This window comes from Cannabis sativa, chromosome 1 (genome assembly GCF_029168945.1).
Source record: "Cannabis sativa cultivar Pink pepper isolate KNU-18-1 chromosome 1, ASM2916894v1, whole genome shotgun sequence".
Classification (NCBI taxonomy): Eukaryota; Viridiplantae; Streptophyta; class Magnoliopsida; order Rosales; family Cannabaceae; genus Cannabis; species Cannabis sativa.
This window is the reverse complement of record NC_083601.1, coordinates 5,114,826-5,127,928: the sequence shown is the minus strand read 5'-3', so window position 1 is coordinate 5,127,928 and position 13,103 is coordinate 5,114,826. Positions and strand designations below refer to the sequence as shown.

Below are 13,103 nucleotides of genomic sequence, written 5' to 3'. Positions count from 1 at the left end.
GGACCACACTAAGAGTTTAGTGTCCCGCTCTGATACCAATTGAAAAACCGTGTTTTTGCAAATGTCAGTTATATATAAGAAAATATAAAAACTGTAAGCGTTTGCAGCAGCAGAAAGTAATTCTGCTACAGCAAAACTGAACAGGCAGAATATAAAATATTTGCAGAAAAATAAATAACTTGACACAAGAGATTTATACGTGGTATCAGTGTTCTCACGAACACTCCTAGTCCACGGGGCCACGCCCAGAGAATGAAATCAATTAATAAAGTATCAAAATTACAAAGACAATTGACTTAAACAAGTTTAGACTCCCTCTAAAGTATTGCCGCAATCCTTTGTAATCCACTTTATGAATCTGACTTCTTGAAACACCTTCAAGCCCGAACTCCCTTCGTCTTTGAAGTGTGAGTGCTTACTTCCTCCCGAAGTAAGGCTTTAGCAAGTCTTCTCCCGAAGACCAAGTGCTTACTTCCTCCCGAAGTAAGGCTTTGTCAAGTCTTCTCCCGAAGACCAATCTCTTGTTCAGTCAAGTAGTTCTTCACAACCTCTAGGATAGAGTAAGAACAGAAATAGAACAACTAGAACCTAGGTGAACAACTAGGCTCTCACAAAACAAAGAAACACTCTCTTCTCACAAAAGATAAATGCAAAAAATGAATAATGGAAGAGATAATTCGAATGGTTGCTCTCTAGGCTCTATTTATAGATCATAGAAACCAAAGAGGCAACCACAAGTTCGAATTAGCAGCTGTATAAAAACTTTCCAAAAACAAACACGATCTGCTACATCAGATTCGGTTGCTGACGAAGCAGATCTGCCCAGAAACGGGAAACTTACTAAAATCGGGTCCGATCTTCTTTCAAAGCTTGATTCCTGCCAAAAACAGATTAGATATTCTGATTGTATCAAGATACAATCGAAATTAATAAGGAAAAGGCAATAATCAAAGTTTCCCTTAAAAGGACAACTTTCCAAAAGAGAATTTCTTCTCTTTTGAGAAGTTTTCAACAAAGGAAAGTTCAGCTGAAAGTGCAACTTTCCAAACAAGGAAAATGGCAACTAAAACCGAATAAAAGAGGTAAGATTTCGAAAATGAATGCAAGGCAATCTTACCATAAAAAGGAAAAATTATTTTGTCACCTAACTTGCCAAAAAAGGACTTTACAGTGGAGATCTTCTAATCGACGAATTTCGATCTTATCTGCCGTCTTCTCAAATGTTGATGTTGGTAATAACTTTGTGAATAAGTTTACAAGATTGACACTTGATTAAATATGTTGAACACCAATATGTATTTTCTTGAAGCGTATAAAGAAGAATTTCGTGAAATGTGTTCTAACTCTATCTCCTTCAATGTACCATCCTTTTAGTTGAGCGATGCAAGCAATATTATCCATAGAGAATTGCTTGGGTTGATACTTCTTTATTGAGTGCAATCTATATGTTTCCCGAATATGCTATGTCAATGATCTCACTCACACATATTTTCTACTTGCTTCATAAAATTCAAGTATGTTAACATGATTTATAGTTGCCTCGTTAAAAACCTTGCCAGAAAAACCCAGTGGGACAAAATCTGAGCTAAGGAAAAAAAGAGTACAATATATATTTCATATTTATAACTATTTGCAAGTTTCCTCGTTAAAAACCTTGCCAGGAAAACCCAGTAGGACAAAACCTGAGCTAAGGGAAAAAGAGTGCAACATGAATATGTCTCCCCCTCATGCACATATGATCCATAATACTTTTGGTGATAATAGATCTCATAAGATTATTGTTATCACTTTTAAAATATCACCATATACAATCTTTGATCATATATTTTCTATAACTCTTTCAAAGTATGTATGGACTTCTAAATTATAGATGAGGGGTTCGTGGAACATTAATATTTATCCAACTAATTGTATCATTCATGTGTATATACAATGTTGTTCATACTAAAATTTAACATTTCAAGTAGATATGAACATAACACATTAATGATAATATAAATTTTCATTTGTGACAATGATAGTACTCCAAGACCATATATTTGTTCCATCTTGTTGTATGATCTTAATTTTCATATCAAATGATCATATATCTATAATTCTTAATACATATGAAGTACTTCAGGACTTCAATACTAATGAACAAACTTTATACATTTAATATTTCTCGATATACAAAAGAAATAAAAGTTTGTTTTGCAATTAATCAAAAACTCTTCAAGAGTCTATCACAACGTATAATTTACGTATTTATACTGCATAGACAATCATACGTATTTTTCAAACAATAATTTACTTACATGTCTTTATTTCATACAAAGATCTTTGTCATATAGTGCACGTGACTTAGAATTTATATCACTTAAGACATGTATTAAATTCTTCTAGAATTTTTAGATAAGGCTTATTTCAAATTCTCACTATATTAGGAGCTCCAAATATATAATCTTTTGTTGCAACATTTATGTGACGCTTATAAATCCTCATAAAATATATTCCAGGCTATAATCAAATCATGATTATATTTTCTCAATATTTAAGCCTTACTTCAATCAATCTCATGTCTATGCAAACTTTGTACAACAATTCATTATGTACAAATACATATATGCAAATTTCTCATTAGAAATATTTATTTGCACACCCTACAGGTCTTACTTCACTTTATGTGAGTAAACTTGCCTGGACTGCGTCATAATATTTTGGCCAAAAACAAAATATATGTCGATGATTCTCGACAAATCTAATACCATGATCCTTGTTATCTCATGTTAGTTTATTGCATATGCACACATTCAATATTTATTGTCGACAAAAATTATATGATAATTTCCTCCCATATTGACATAACTTACAGAGATCTCTTTAATTTATATGTACCTATATAAAATCACTTCAGGGATTCAATTATGATCAAATGTGTTATGTCTAACTTCTCTAGGGAGTCTCTTCAAGTACCGTTTTCATCACGGTTATCATTTTAATACTTTATAACATTAAGGTATATCCATGAGTACCTCTAGATTTAACAACTTCAGGGCAAATCAAATGAACATTTACTAACAACTCATTCTAACTCAACTTTGAATAATATTGATTTGCAGTTGGTATATATCATTTTGAACTATATCGTTCTTATATACTTTGTGCAAGGATCATTTTTCAAAAATTATCATCGATCCCAACTGCTTCTCTCTCCCTGATCGAGAGAATTTTTAAAAATTGTGATATCTAATAATATTAATACACCTGTAGGGATTTCAATATATCACAATGAGTCAATATTTATTTAAACCCATATATACTGTATGACATTGAACTTCAGGTTCAATAAACTTCAGGTTCAAGTTCAATACTTATGAACTTAATTCATTTCTAAGAATGAGTCACACGTGTATAATAAGAAATACATAAATTTACACATTTTGTAAATGCATGATCATAAAATCTTATCATATCGATAAGAAACTATGCAATAAAAATCTAACAATGGCTCAAGATTGTTAAAGAAATATAATTTAAATATTTTTTATGTGCAAACATATGCATATTCTTCTTTTGAGTCTTATAAATTAATAATGAGAAGAATCTTCTGGTTCTTCAACAAAATTTAGTCAAATCATTTGACAATTTATTGCATATGATTGATGATGTCAAAATAACTCAATTCATGAACTTCAGGTTCACTATAATTTGTATTTCAATGAAACTTTCACAAAGTAATGGAAAATCAATACAACATTTAAGTAATCATAAAAATTTTCATTTTTATATACGCGAATAATATAATTAAATTATTCTCCAAAACATATACACTCTTCAGGAGTCACTATTATATTTATCAAAGTTTATATTTCTTCAGGAATCACTATCGTCAATTTAATGATGTGTATAATTTAAAGATACATGACAACTTCATCATGTTATTGTAATGGTCAAATAGATATAACCATAATATATCATTTATTTTTCCTAGTATCTTTTTAACAAGACGTCTAATTTATTAATAGACTATTCATTAGTCTAATTATCATGACTTGATATATTATATATTTAAATGTACAACCAGTACATACAATAAGCTATTTCTTATTACTTTCATAACTAGATAAAAATTATACATCTAGGTACATACAAATATATTTTACTACTCCAAGTAGCAATTGTATGTAAGACTTCTTCAGGAAGCTTTTCAAATAATCATTTTGTGATTCTTTATCACTTTGATTATATTGGATCACTAACAAATATTAGTAAATTATATATCCACTTTTGGGAATATGCAAACCGAATTTTATAGTAACTATATATATACATATCCTGTACTAACAATAGTTTGAAACTATTGATTTCAAGAAATAATAAAATATGCATATATTAATTTGCTTCTGGCATTACCAATATATGCGAAATCTATATTCTTTGAAATAAAATTTTATGTCTATTCATTCTTTTCAGGGAATGATATTTAAATATTCTAACTGTACAATCAATTTGTACAATTCACACTTATTCAATAATCAAATATACGTTTATCTTGATTATAAGTGTGTCCGTACTACAGGTACGCGACTACTATTATTCAATCCCACACATGATATATAGATTTCATGCACTTTGATTGTGTGTGGTATTTCATCTTTTGGTTGTTTCCAATTTCTTCTGGATATATTTGAGTAGCAAACAATGCCATTGATTATTTAAAATCATTACATTCGCTTCGGGGAATGACGTTGAACAAGTAGAAAATTATTATAAATTTCTTACAAATTTATTACTTGTTCATATATAAAAAGAAATTACTCAGCAATTTCTTTAACAATATTTCAAAGAATATATGAATACAATTTTTGCATAATCTCCAAGATGTATGAAAAATTTGATATTTAATTTATGTCACATGCAATAATTTCCAACATTGCAAGTAATAACAATGTATAGTAACATGACTAATACAAACAATCTTTAAAAGTAGTTGAATTCAATTCGTATCATTCTCTGCAGGGAATGATGAACAATAAATTCATGTCTCATGTATTTAAATAACATTAGTCATTCTCACTGTTATTCTTATACTTTGATGTTTCAATGCAATTTTCTTAATATTCTGTTTAGGTATTCAAAACCCACTATAAAATTGCATCAATAATAATCATTTTTAATAATTCTTTAGTTGTATTCACATAAATACAATCATTTTTTTGACAAATATAAAACATTTACTTCAGGAAATGTTTGTCAAAATCTATATCGATATTAGATTACTTTTCATTGTCCTCAAAGAATACAAGAACATATATATAAATATGTACTTATCTCTTTCATTATATATCCATCAACTATATAATGAATATTATGTTTGCATAATCTTCAGGATATATGCAAGACTTTATTGAGGACGCATAATCATCAGGATATATGCAATATTTTATCGAGGAGGCATAATCTTCGGGATATATGCAATATTTTATCGATGATGCATAATCTTCAGGATATATGCAATATTTTATCGATGATGCATAATCTTTAGGATATATGCAATATTTTATCGATGATACATAATCTTCTGGATATATGTATAATTTATATAGATTTTTTCTATCATATCATAGGCACACATATATTGTAAATATTATGAATGATAAGAACATAATATATATATATATATGAAATCAATAATAAATATATAAAAACATATACATACATACATAATATATAGATATATAGATAAAAAAGAAAAAAGAAATCAAATGATTCTTGAAATTGTTTCAGTCAGAGGAGTATATATATAAATATATATTTAGTGTATTTTGACTTTGAAACAATTCAAGAACTTTAATAAGATACTTACATTGGGACTTGGGCAGACTCATGCTTGAAGCTTGGACAGAGACTCGTGCTGATAACGTGTTATAAAATAATATAAAATAATATACAGTAGATGAGAAGAAAGAAGAAGAAGATGAAGAGAGAAAGAGAAAGTGAATGAGAATTTCTGAGTTGTTTATTCCAATGGGGTGAACCCCTATTTATACAAATACAAGAGTGAGATATTAAGAAACTAAGAAAAAGGGAAACTAAGAAAAAGAGGAATGTTGATTACAATTAATGGTATTAAATAAAAAAATTTGGACATCCACATAATTATTAATATTTATAACAAATTTAAATTTGTTTTCTTTTTTACCTTTTCTAATTTAAAAAAATTATTAAATTAATTTTTTTTTCTTTTTTTTTCTTCTTCTTCTTCTTTCTTCTTTCCTCTTCTTTTTCTACAGAACCCTCCCAGGTCCTCTTTCTCTCTCGTCTCACCACCGAAGCTAAAGCACCAGGCCGGAGGCGATCTCTTTCTCTCTCCTGATCTTTTCCTTTTTCTTTTCTTCTTCGTCTTCTTCTTTTCTCGTCTCTTCTCTCTCAATCTGTCTCTGTCTCTCTCTATCTGTCTCTCTCTTCGTGGTGGTCGCCGGAGGTTGGTCGAGAGATTGGGGAGAGGAGGAGGTCGGGGTTTTGGAATTCGAGGCTTGGGGGTTTTGGGTTTTGGAGTTTGTGGTCTCAGGGTTTTGGGTCGAGAGATTGGGGAGAGGAGGAGGTCTGTTGGCGGATTCGACGCCGCACAAGGGGGTCAGGGGTGTCGCTGGCGTAAGGGTTGGCTAGAGTTTTTTAGTGAAGAAGAAGAAGAAGAAAAGAAAAAGGAAAGATAAATAAAAGAAAGAAAAAAAAAAGAAAATAAAAAAAAAAAAACCCTAATTTTTTTTTTTAAAAAAAAAAAGAAAAAGGAAAAAAAAGTAAAAAAAAAAATATTTTAATTTTTCTTTTCTAGATTTTTTAATTTTTATAAATATTTATAATTATTTTTCAAAACTAATATTACGTGGACCACTAAAAATTTGCCCCGTGTACAAGTGTGTACACGTGGATAGTCCACCGTGGCACTTAACTGTGATTTTTGGACGAAGGTGTACAGAGCAAAACGGAACCAGGGTTTAGATAGTTATGTCGCCAAAATTTCGATTTTTGTGGTTACAAACTGTACAAACGGAACCAGGGTTTAACTGTTATAAACTATAAAGTTCAAGTGGTTTAGCCGCCAATGTTCCTTTGTTATTCCGTCCGACTATCTCATTGAGCTTTCATGCGTGTTTAGGATAATGAACAGATTTATACCACTACAATTACCCAAATGAGCCACAAAGGAGCACTACCATAGCTCTTGTTATTGCTTTATTGTGTGTGTGTGTGTGTGTTTTTTTTTTTTTTTTTGCTAAAAGCTTTATGGTGTGTACTGTGTACTACTTTAACAAATAGAACTGCTCTTTCAAATGAGTTTGAACATGTTATTCCTAATATTATTTACTCTTTGTAATAATCTTACTATTTTTGGGTTCAATCATTGTAATAGGGGTTAGCTCCTCATGTAGCAAAAATGGCTATTCACTTATTATTTGCTTGAAAAAATAATAAAAGGGAAAACATTGGAAACAATAGTGTTGGGAATATTTTACCAGGATCTAGATTTACTAACAAGTATGTTGATCCTAAATATGAATTCTCTAAAACAATGAAATAAACTCATAAGGGTTTGAGAAAACCTTACATTGATTGCAGTGGAATATAATGACTCCTTCCGTTCAAGATCTCTAGCCCTTGATTCCTTTCTGTAGCAGAGCATTATCAAGATCTAAACCTGGATCTCTTTCTCTCCTTCGGGTTTGGTTACCACCGTCTTACTCACTATGATTGAGTACTTGACTTGCTATGTGTGGGCATGTCACTCATCACTAAGGGTTTCAAATATGGTGACAATGAAGGAGGTGAAATCTCTATAGGAGGAACTCTCTCATCTAGGTTTGGTTGAATAAGTTGACATTAATTGGATGAGTGAGAATATCATGTTTCTTTTATAGTGTTTCAACTAGGGCTTAGGGTTGAATTATATGGATTAAAAAATAATAAAATATTGGGCAAAATAAACTTAAGTACACATAAGTGGACCACTTTCTAGTTACAATTTTGCCACTTTATTTCAACCACTTATTCTTCTTTTCAATAATACCATATTTTCCAATTCAATCCAATAAATACCAAAACTATTTATTTAATAATTATAATTAATTACTAAATAAATAAAATTGTCATTTATGTAATTTGTTAATTAGACCGTGCAAAGTCTCTTAATTAATAAATTGACCCCAAAATCTCTTTTCTTCACAATTAAGCCCTTGCTTAGTGAAAATTCATAAATAAGACATAGTCTAATTTTAGAATTATAATTGATTAATTAAAATCAATTGACTGAGTCTGCGATCAGTATTATCTCAACTAGTCAGGGGACCATGGACCTATATAACCGAACTTTCAATAAGTAGATTTAGAATTCACCAAGTAAATTCTCAACTTATTAATTCCTCATTGAACCACTATAAAACTTGGAATTGAATACACTCTCAGTTATATAAAACGCTCTATATGTACCACGATATAGATACGTTATGATTATCCATTGTTACAATCCTAATAGTCAAGGATCCTCTATAGATGATCTACACTGAATAGGATAAATTTACCATTCTACCATTCAATGTATTTTATCTTTAAAACACTTGGTTACCTATAAATGATATTTCAGTAAACTAATATAATTACTGAAAGGAGATCTCAATCATTTATCTCTATTCAGCCAAGCTCAAAGGAAATCATCGTTTCACTTCTTAAAACTTATAGAAGTTATATATTCCATATCTATGTTTAGCGCTCCCACTCAATTGTACTATTATGTGCCTAAAATATACGTATCACCCAGACCAAAAGGTAGGCTTAACTAACAAATCAAAGAACACAAATAACACTCTTGAGATCGAACCTAACCATGTCAGGATTAAGATCCATAGACCTAAGATCAACCATTGATATTGACTTAGAAAGATATAACGGTAAGTTTATGATATCGTATCTAAGATCAATATAAGTCCCTTCCAATGTATACTCCATACATCCGATACTGGTAAACTTTGCCAATGCCCTGGAAAGGACATAATACTTAGCCAAGGTGTAAGTATATCTATCGCTAATTATCATGCCAGTCTAAATCCAGTGAATTGACAAATTAGAGAATTAAACTTTTGAACATATAATCATGATTATATTCCACTGTCCTGACGACACTATAATCATGAACCAATATACACATATTTATATATATTCTGGACTTAATAGAATTTATACATTAAACAATCATGAAATGCAGTTTCTGATATTTATTAATTAGTAAATCTGATTATGTTGAAATGAGTTTTATTTAGGGCACAAAACCCAACAAATAGATCCTACAAGTGGAGATGTAATAATAGCAAGGGTTGCAGAAGGAGACAAGGAAGACATTGACTTGGCCGTGAAAGCTGCTGGTGTTGCTTTTGATCATGGTCCTTGGCCTCTTTTGTCTGGTTCTGTATGTACTTTATGTCGGGTTTTGTGCCCTAAATAAAACTCATTTCAATATAATCAGATTTACTTATTAATAAAGATCAGAAATAACATTTTATGTTGCATGGTTCACATGATTTATTTCATGATTATATATATAATGTATGAATTCTATATAAGTCCAGAACATATGAATTTGTTAATGATTATAGTGTTATCATTACAGTGGAATATAATCTTAATTATATGTTCGAAAGTTTATTCCCTGATTTGTCAGTTCACTGGATTTAGACTGACACGGTATCATCAGCGATTGGTATTCTTACACATTAGATAAGTGGTATGTCCTTTCCAGGGCATTGGCAAAGTTTACCAGTATCGGATGTATGGAGTATACATCGGAAAGGGACCGATATATTGAACTTTGATTAGATATATTAAAATTTACTGTAATATCTATTCAATTCAATATCACCTGTTGATCCTAAATCAAATGATCTTAATCCTGATATAGTTAAGTTCGATCTTAAGAGTATTATACATGTTCTTTGATTTGTTAGTTAAGCCTACTTTTGGGTCAGGGTGATACGTAAATTTTGGGAACATGATAGTATAATTGAGTGGGAGCGCTAACATAAATATGGAGTCTATAACTTCTATAGGAATTTAGAAGTGAAACGATGATATCCTTCGAGCTTGGCTAAACAGAGATAAATGGTGGAGTTCTCATTTTACTTCGCTGAAATATCATTTATATAGAGCTAAGTGTTTTAAGGATAAAATACATTGAAGGTGTAACGGCAACTTAGTGCCTATTCAATGTAGATCATCTATTAGAGGGTCATTGATCAAATTAGGATTATAACAATGGATAACTAATGTCGTATCTATATCGTTGAACATATAGAGCGTTCTATATGACTGAGAGTGCAATTCCAAGTTCTAAGTGTGGATTCAATAAGGAATTAATAAGTTAGGAAATTTACTTGGTAAATTCAGTTCGACTTATTGGAAGCTCGGTTATATAGACCCATGGTCCCCATACTAGTTGAGACCATACTGCTTGTATGACTCAGTTAATTGATTTTAATTAATCAATTATAATTCTAAAGTTAGACTATGTCTACTTTATGAATTTTCACTGAGCAATGGCGAAATTGTAAGGAAAAGAGATTCTAGGTTTATTTATTAATTAAGAGACATTATATGTATAATTAATAAATATATATTAAATGACAATATTATTTAATAATTAATTTTTAGTTATTAAATAATTAGAATTTGTATTTAAATTGTTAAATTGAGAAATTAGCATTTTTGAGAAAATGGAATTGAAAAATAACAAAATAGGAAAGTTGCAAAGTGAGGCCCAATTTCCTTCTATGGCCAGCCACCTATGCAAGTTTTACCATTTTATTTTTCTATTATTTTAATGACATACAATTCTAACCTAAACCTAGGTGGTATTCTATAAATAGAAAGTAATGGCTTCATGAAATTACACACAATTGCATCTTATTCTTTTAAGAGAGAATTCTTGAGCCCCCACTCTCTTCTTTTCTTTTCTTCTCTTGAATTTCGAAATCCTTGAGTGATAGAGTAGTGCCCACACACATCAAGTGGTATCGCAATCATAGTGTGTAAGACTATGGAGAATCAGCATCAAAAGAAGGAGAGAAAGAGATCCAGATTCAGATCTTGATTATGCTCTGCTACAGAAAGGAATCAAGGGCAGAGATCTGAATGGAAGGAGTCATTATATTTCGCTGCACCCAATGTAAGGTTTTCTTAAACTCTTATGTGTTTATTTCATTGTTTTTAGAATTCATATTAGGGTGTTAATGAAACATACTTGGTAGTAAATCTAGATCCTGGTAAAATATTTCCAACACTTTAATCCTTTCGGGATTATTCCATGTGTATGTTTCGTGCTTTTACCATATCATCATATCTTTTAGTGATATTGGCGGCTAAACCACCTGAACTTTATAGTTTGTAACAGTTAACCACAAAAATTGAAATTTTGGTGGCATAACTATCTAAACCCTGGTTCCGTTTTGCTCTGTACCTCTCCGTCCAAAAATCACAGTTAAGTGTTACGGTGGACTGTCCACGTGTACACACTTGTGCACGCGGTAAATTTTTAGTGGTCCACGTAATATTAGCTTTAAAAAATAATTACAAATATTTAAAAAAAAAATAAAAAATCAAAAAAAAATTTAAAATATTTTTTCTTTTTTTTTTTAATTTAAAAAAAATTAATTTTTTTTTCTGTTTTTTCTTCTTTATTCTTCTTAATCTACAGATCCCTCCCAGGCTCTCTTTCTCTCTCTCATCTTACCACCACCGAAAACAAACAAGGGAGAAAAAAAATCGCCATTTGTTGGTTCTTCATATCCAAAAGATTTTTGAGAGAATGAAATATGAATCTAAGGCTCACCACCACCTTACCACAGCAGCAACTCTGCCTCATTACACAAATTAGGCTCCTCAATTAATAACTAGTTTGGCTACCCACTAATTATGAGTCCAACATCTCGTCTTGGATCGTTGGGGGTGATAAGGCCTGGAATAGAAAGCATTCTTTGCTGCTCTCTTTCTCTCTGAGCGGCTGCCTCCTCGACGTAAAGATCTTTGTTGTCCTGTAAAGAAAGTTAAGCACAATCAAATTTACACGGGATGTAACAATGGCACACTGTAGTGTACTCTGTAATTTAGTTTACCTGGTCAGAAAACTCTTTAGATTGTACGAGAACGTCTCGAATATGGTCCTTAAATTTTGAGATATCATTTCTTGATTCAAACAATTCATTCACAAATCTAACGACCCTTTGATAAAACCTTCCTAAAACCATTAACAAATAAATAAAACTGATTCAACTTGGTTATTTTTTAATTAATTATATAAACTATAATGATTAATGTTTACCTAGGCTGTAATTTGGACACTAATACAGAAGCATAGCAATATTGTTCATCATCATCCTCAGAATCTTTACTGTATTTCCCATCATCACTTTCTTCTTCTAAATAAAATTCCATTGTAGCCCCTTCCATCTTCCAGTCAGCACTCTAAATAGTCCTATACCCAAATTCCCATAAACCTTCACATTTTCCTAACACAAAATTTTTAAATTTTGAAATATTATTGTAAATTACCCAGCAATATTATCACTTGGCACAACTTCAATTAGAGCCATTAAGAAAAATAGAGATTCATACCGCCGAGAAAATGGAGAGGTCGAAGCTGGGAGATGCCGATTGCCAAGAAGGGGAGAGAGATGAGTGAAACGAAGAGAGAAGATTGGTGGAGATCGATGCAGGCAATAGGAGTCGAGAAGAGAGAGGGAATCGTGGAGGGTGAGATGCAAAGAGAGGGAAAATTACAGTAAGGGTTACTGAAGAAAAGAAGAAAGGAAGAAGAAGAGAAGGAGTTGTCGAGGGTTACAGAAAAAAAAGAAAGAAAAAAGAAAAAAGAAAAAGAAAAAGAAAAAAATAGAATTTTTTTATTTTTGAAATTATTTTTCTTTTTAAAAATAAATTATTTTTAAAATTTAATTAATTTTCTAATATTTAAAATAATAAAATTATGTGGACCAATAAAAATTTGTCACGTGTACAAGTGGACAGTCTACCGTGGCACTTAACTGTGATTTTTGGACGAAGGGGTACATAGCAAAACAGAA

The 13,103-nt window shown here is 30.8% G+C and overlaps 1 protein-coding gene across 4 annotated transcripts; it reads right to left on the bottom strand.

The window, feature by feature from the left end:
* Positions 1 to 11,778: 11,778 nt before the first annotated feature.
* On the bottom strand, positions 11,779 to 12,866 carry LOC133039889 (protein EXPORTIN 1B-like). 4 transcript variants are annotated; one of them, XM_061118966.1, is made up of 4 exons: positions 12,640 to 12,866; positions 12,347 to 12,533; positions 12,141 to 12,258; positions 11,779 to 12,059 (listed from the first exon to the last, which is right to left on the bottom strand). In XM_061118966.1, the coding sequence occupies exons 2-4, from the start codon at positions 12,472 to 12,474 to the stop codon at positions 11,928 to 11,930; spliced, it is 378 nt and encodes a 125-aa protein (XP_060974949.1). In that variant the 5' UTR covers positions 12,475 to 12,533; positions 12,640 to 12,866; the 3' UTR covers positions 11,779 to 11,927. The 4 variants fall into 4 exon arrangements, 3 of the variants coding, with proteins under 3 accessions (XP_060974949.1, XP_060974951.1, XP_060974946.1); XM_061118968.1 differs by having other exon boundaries at positions 12,347 to 12,499; XR_009688843.1 differs by lacking the exon at positions 12,640 to 12,866 and having other exon boundaries at positions 12,141 to 12,262; positions 12,347 to 12,632.
* Between the last annotated feature and the right edge of the window lie 237 nt (positions 12,867 to 13,103).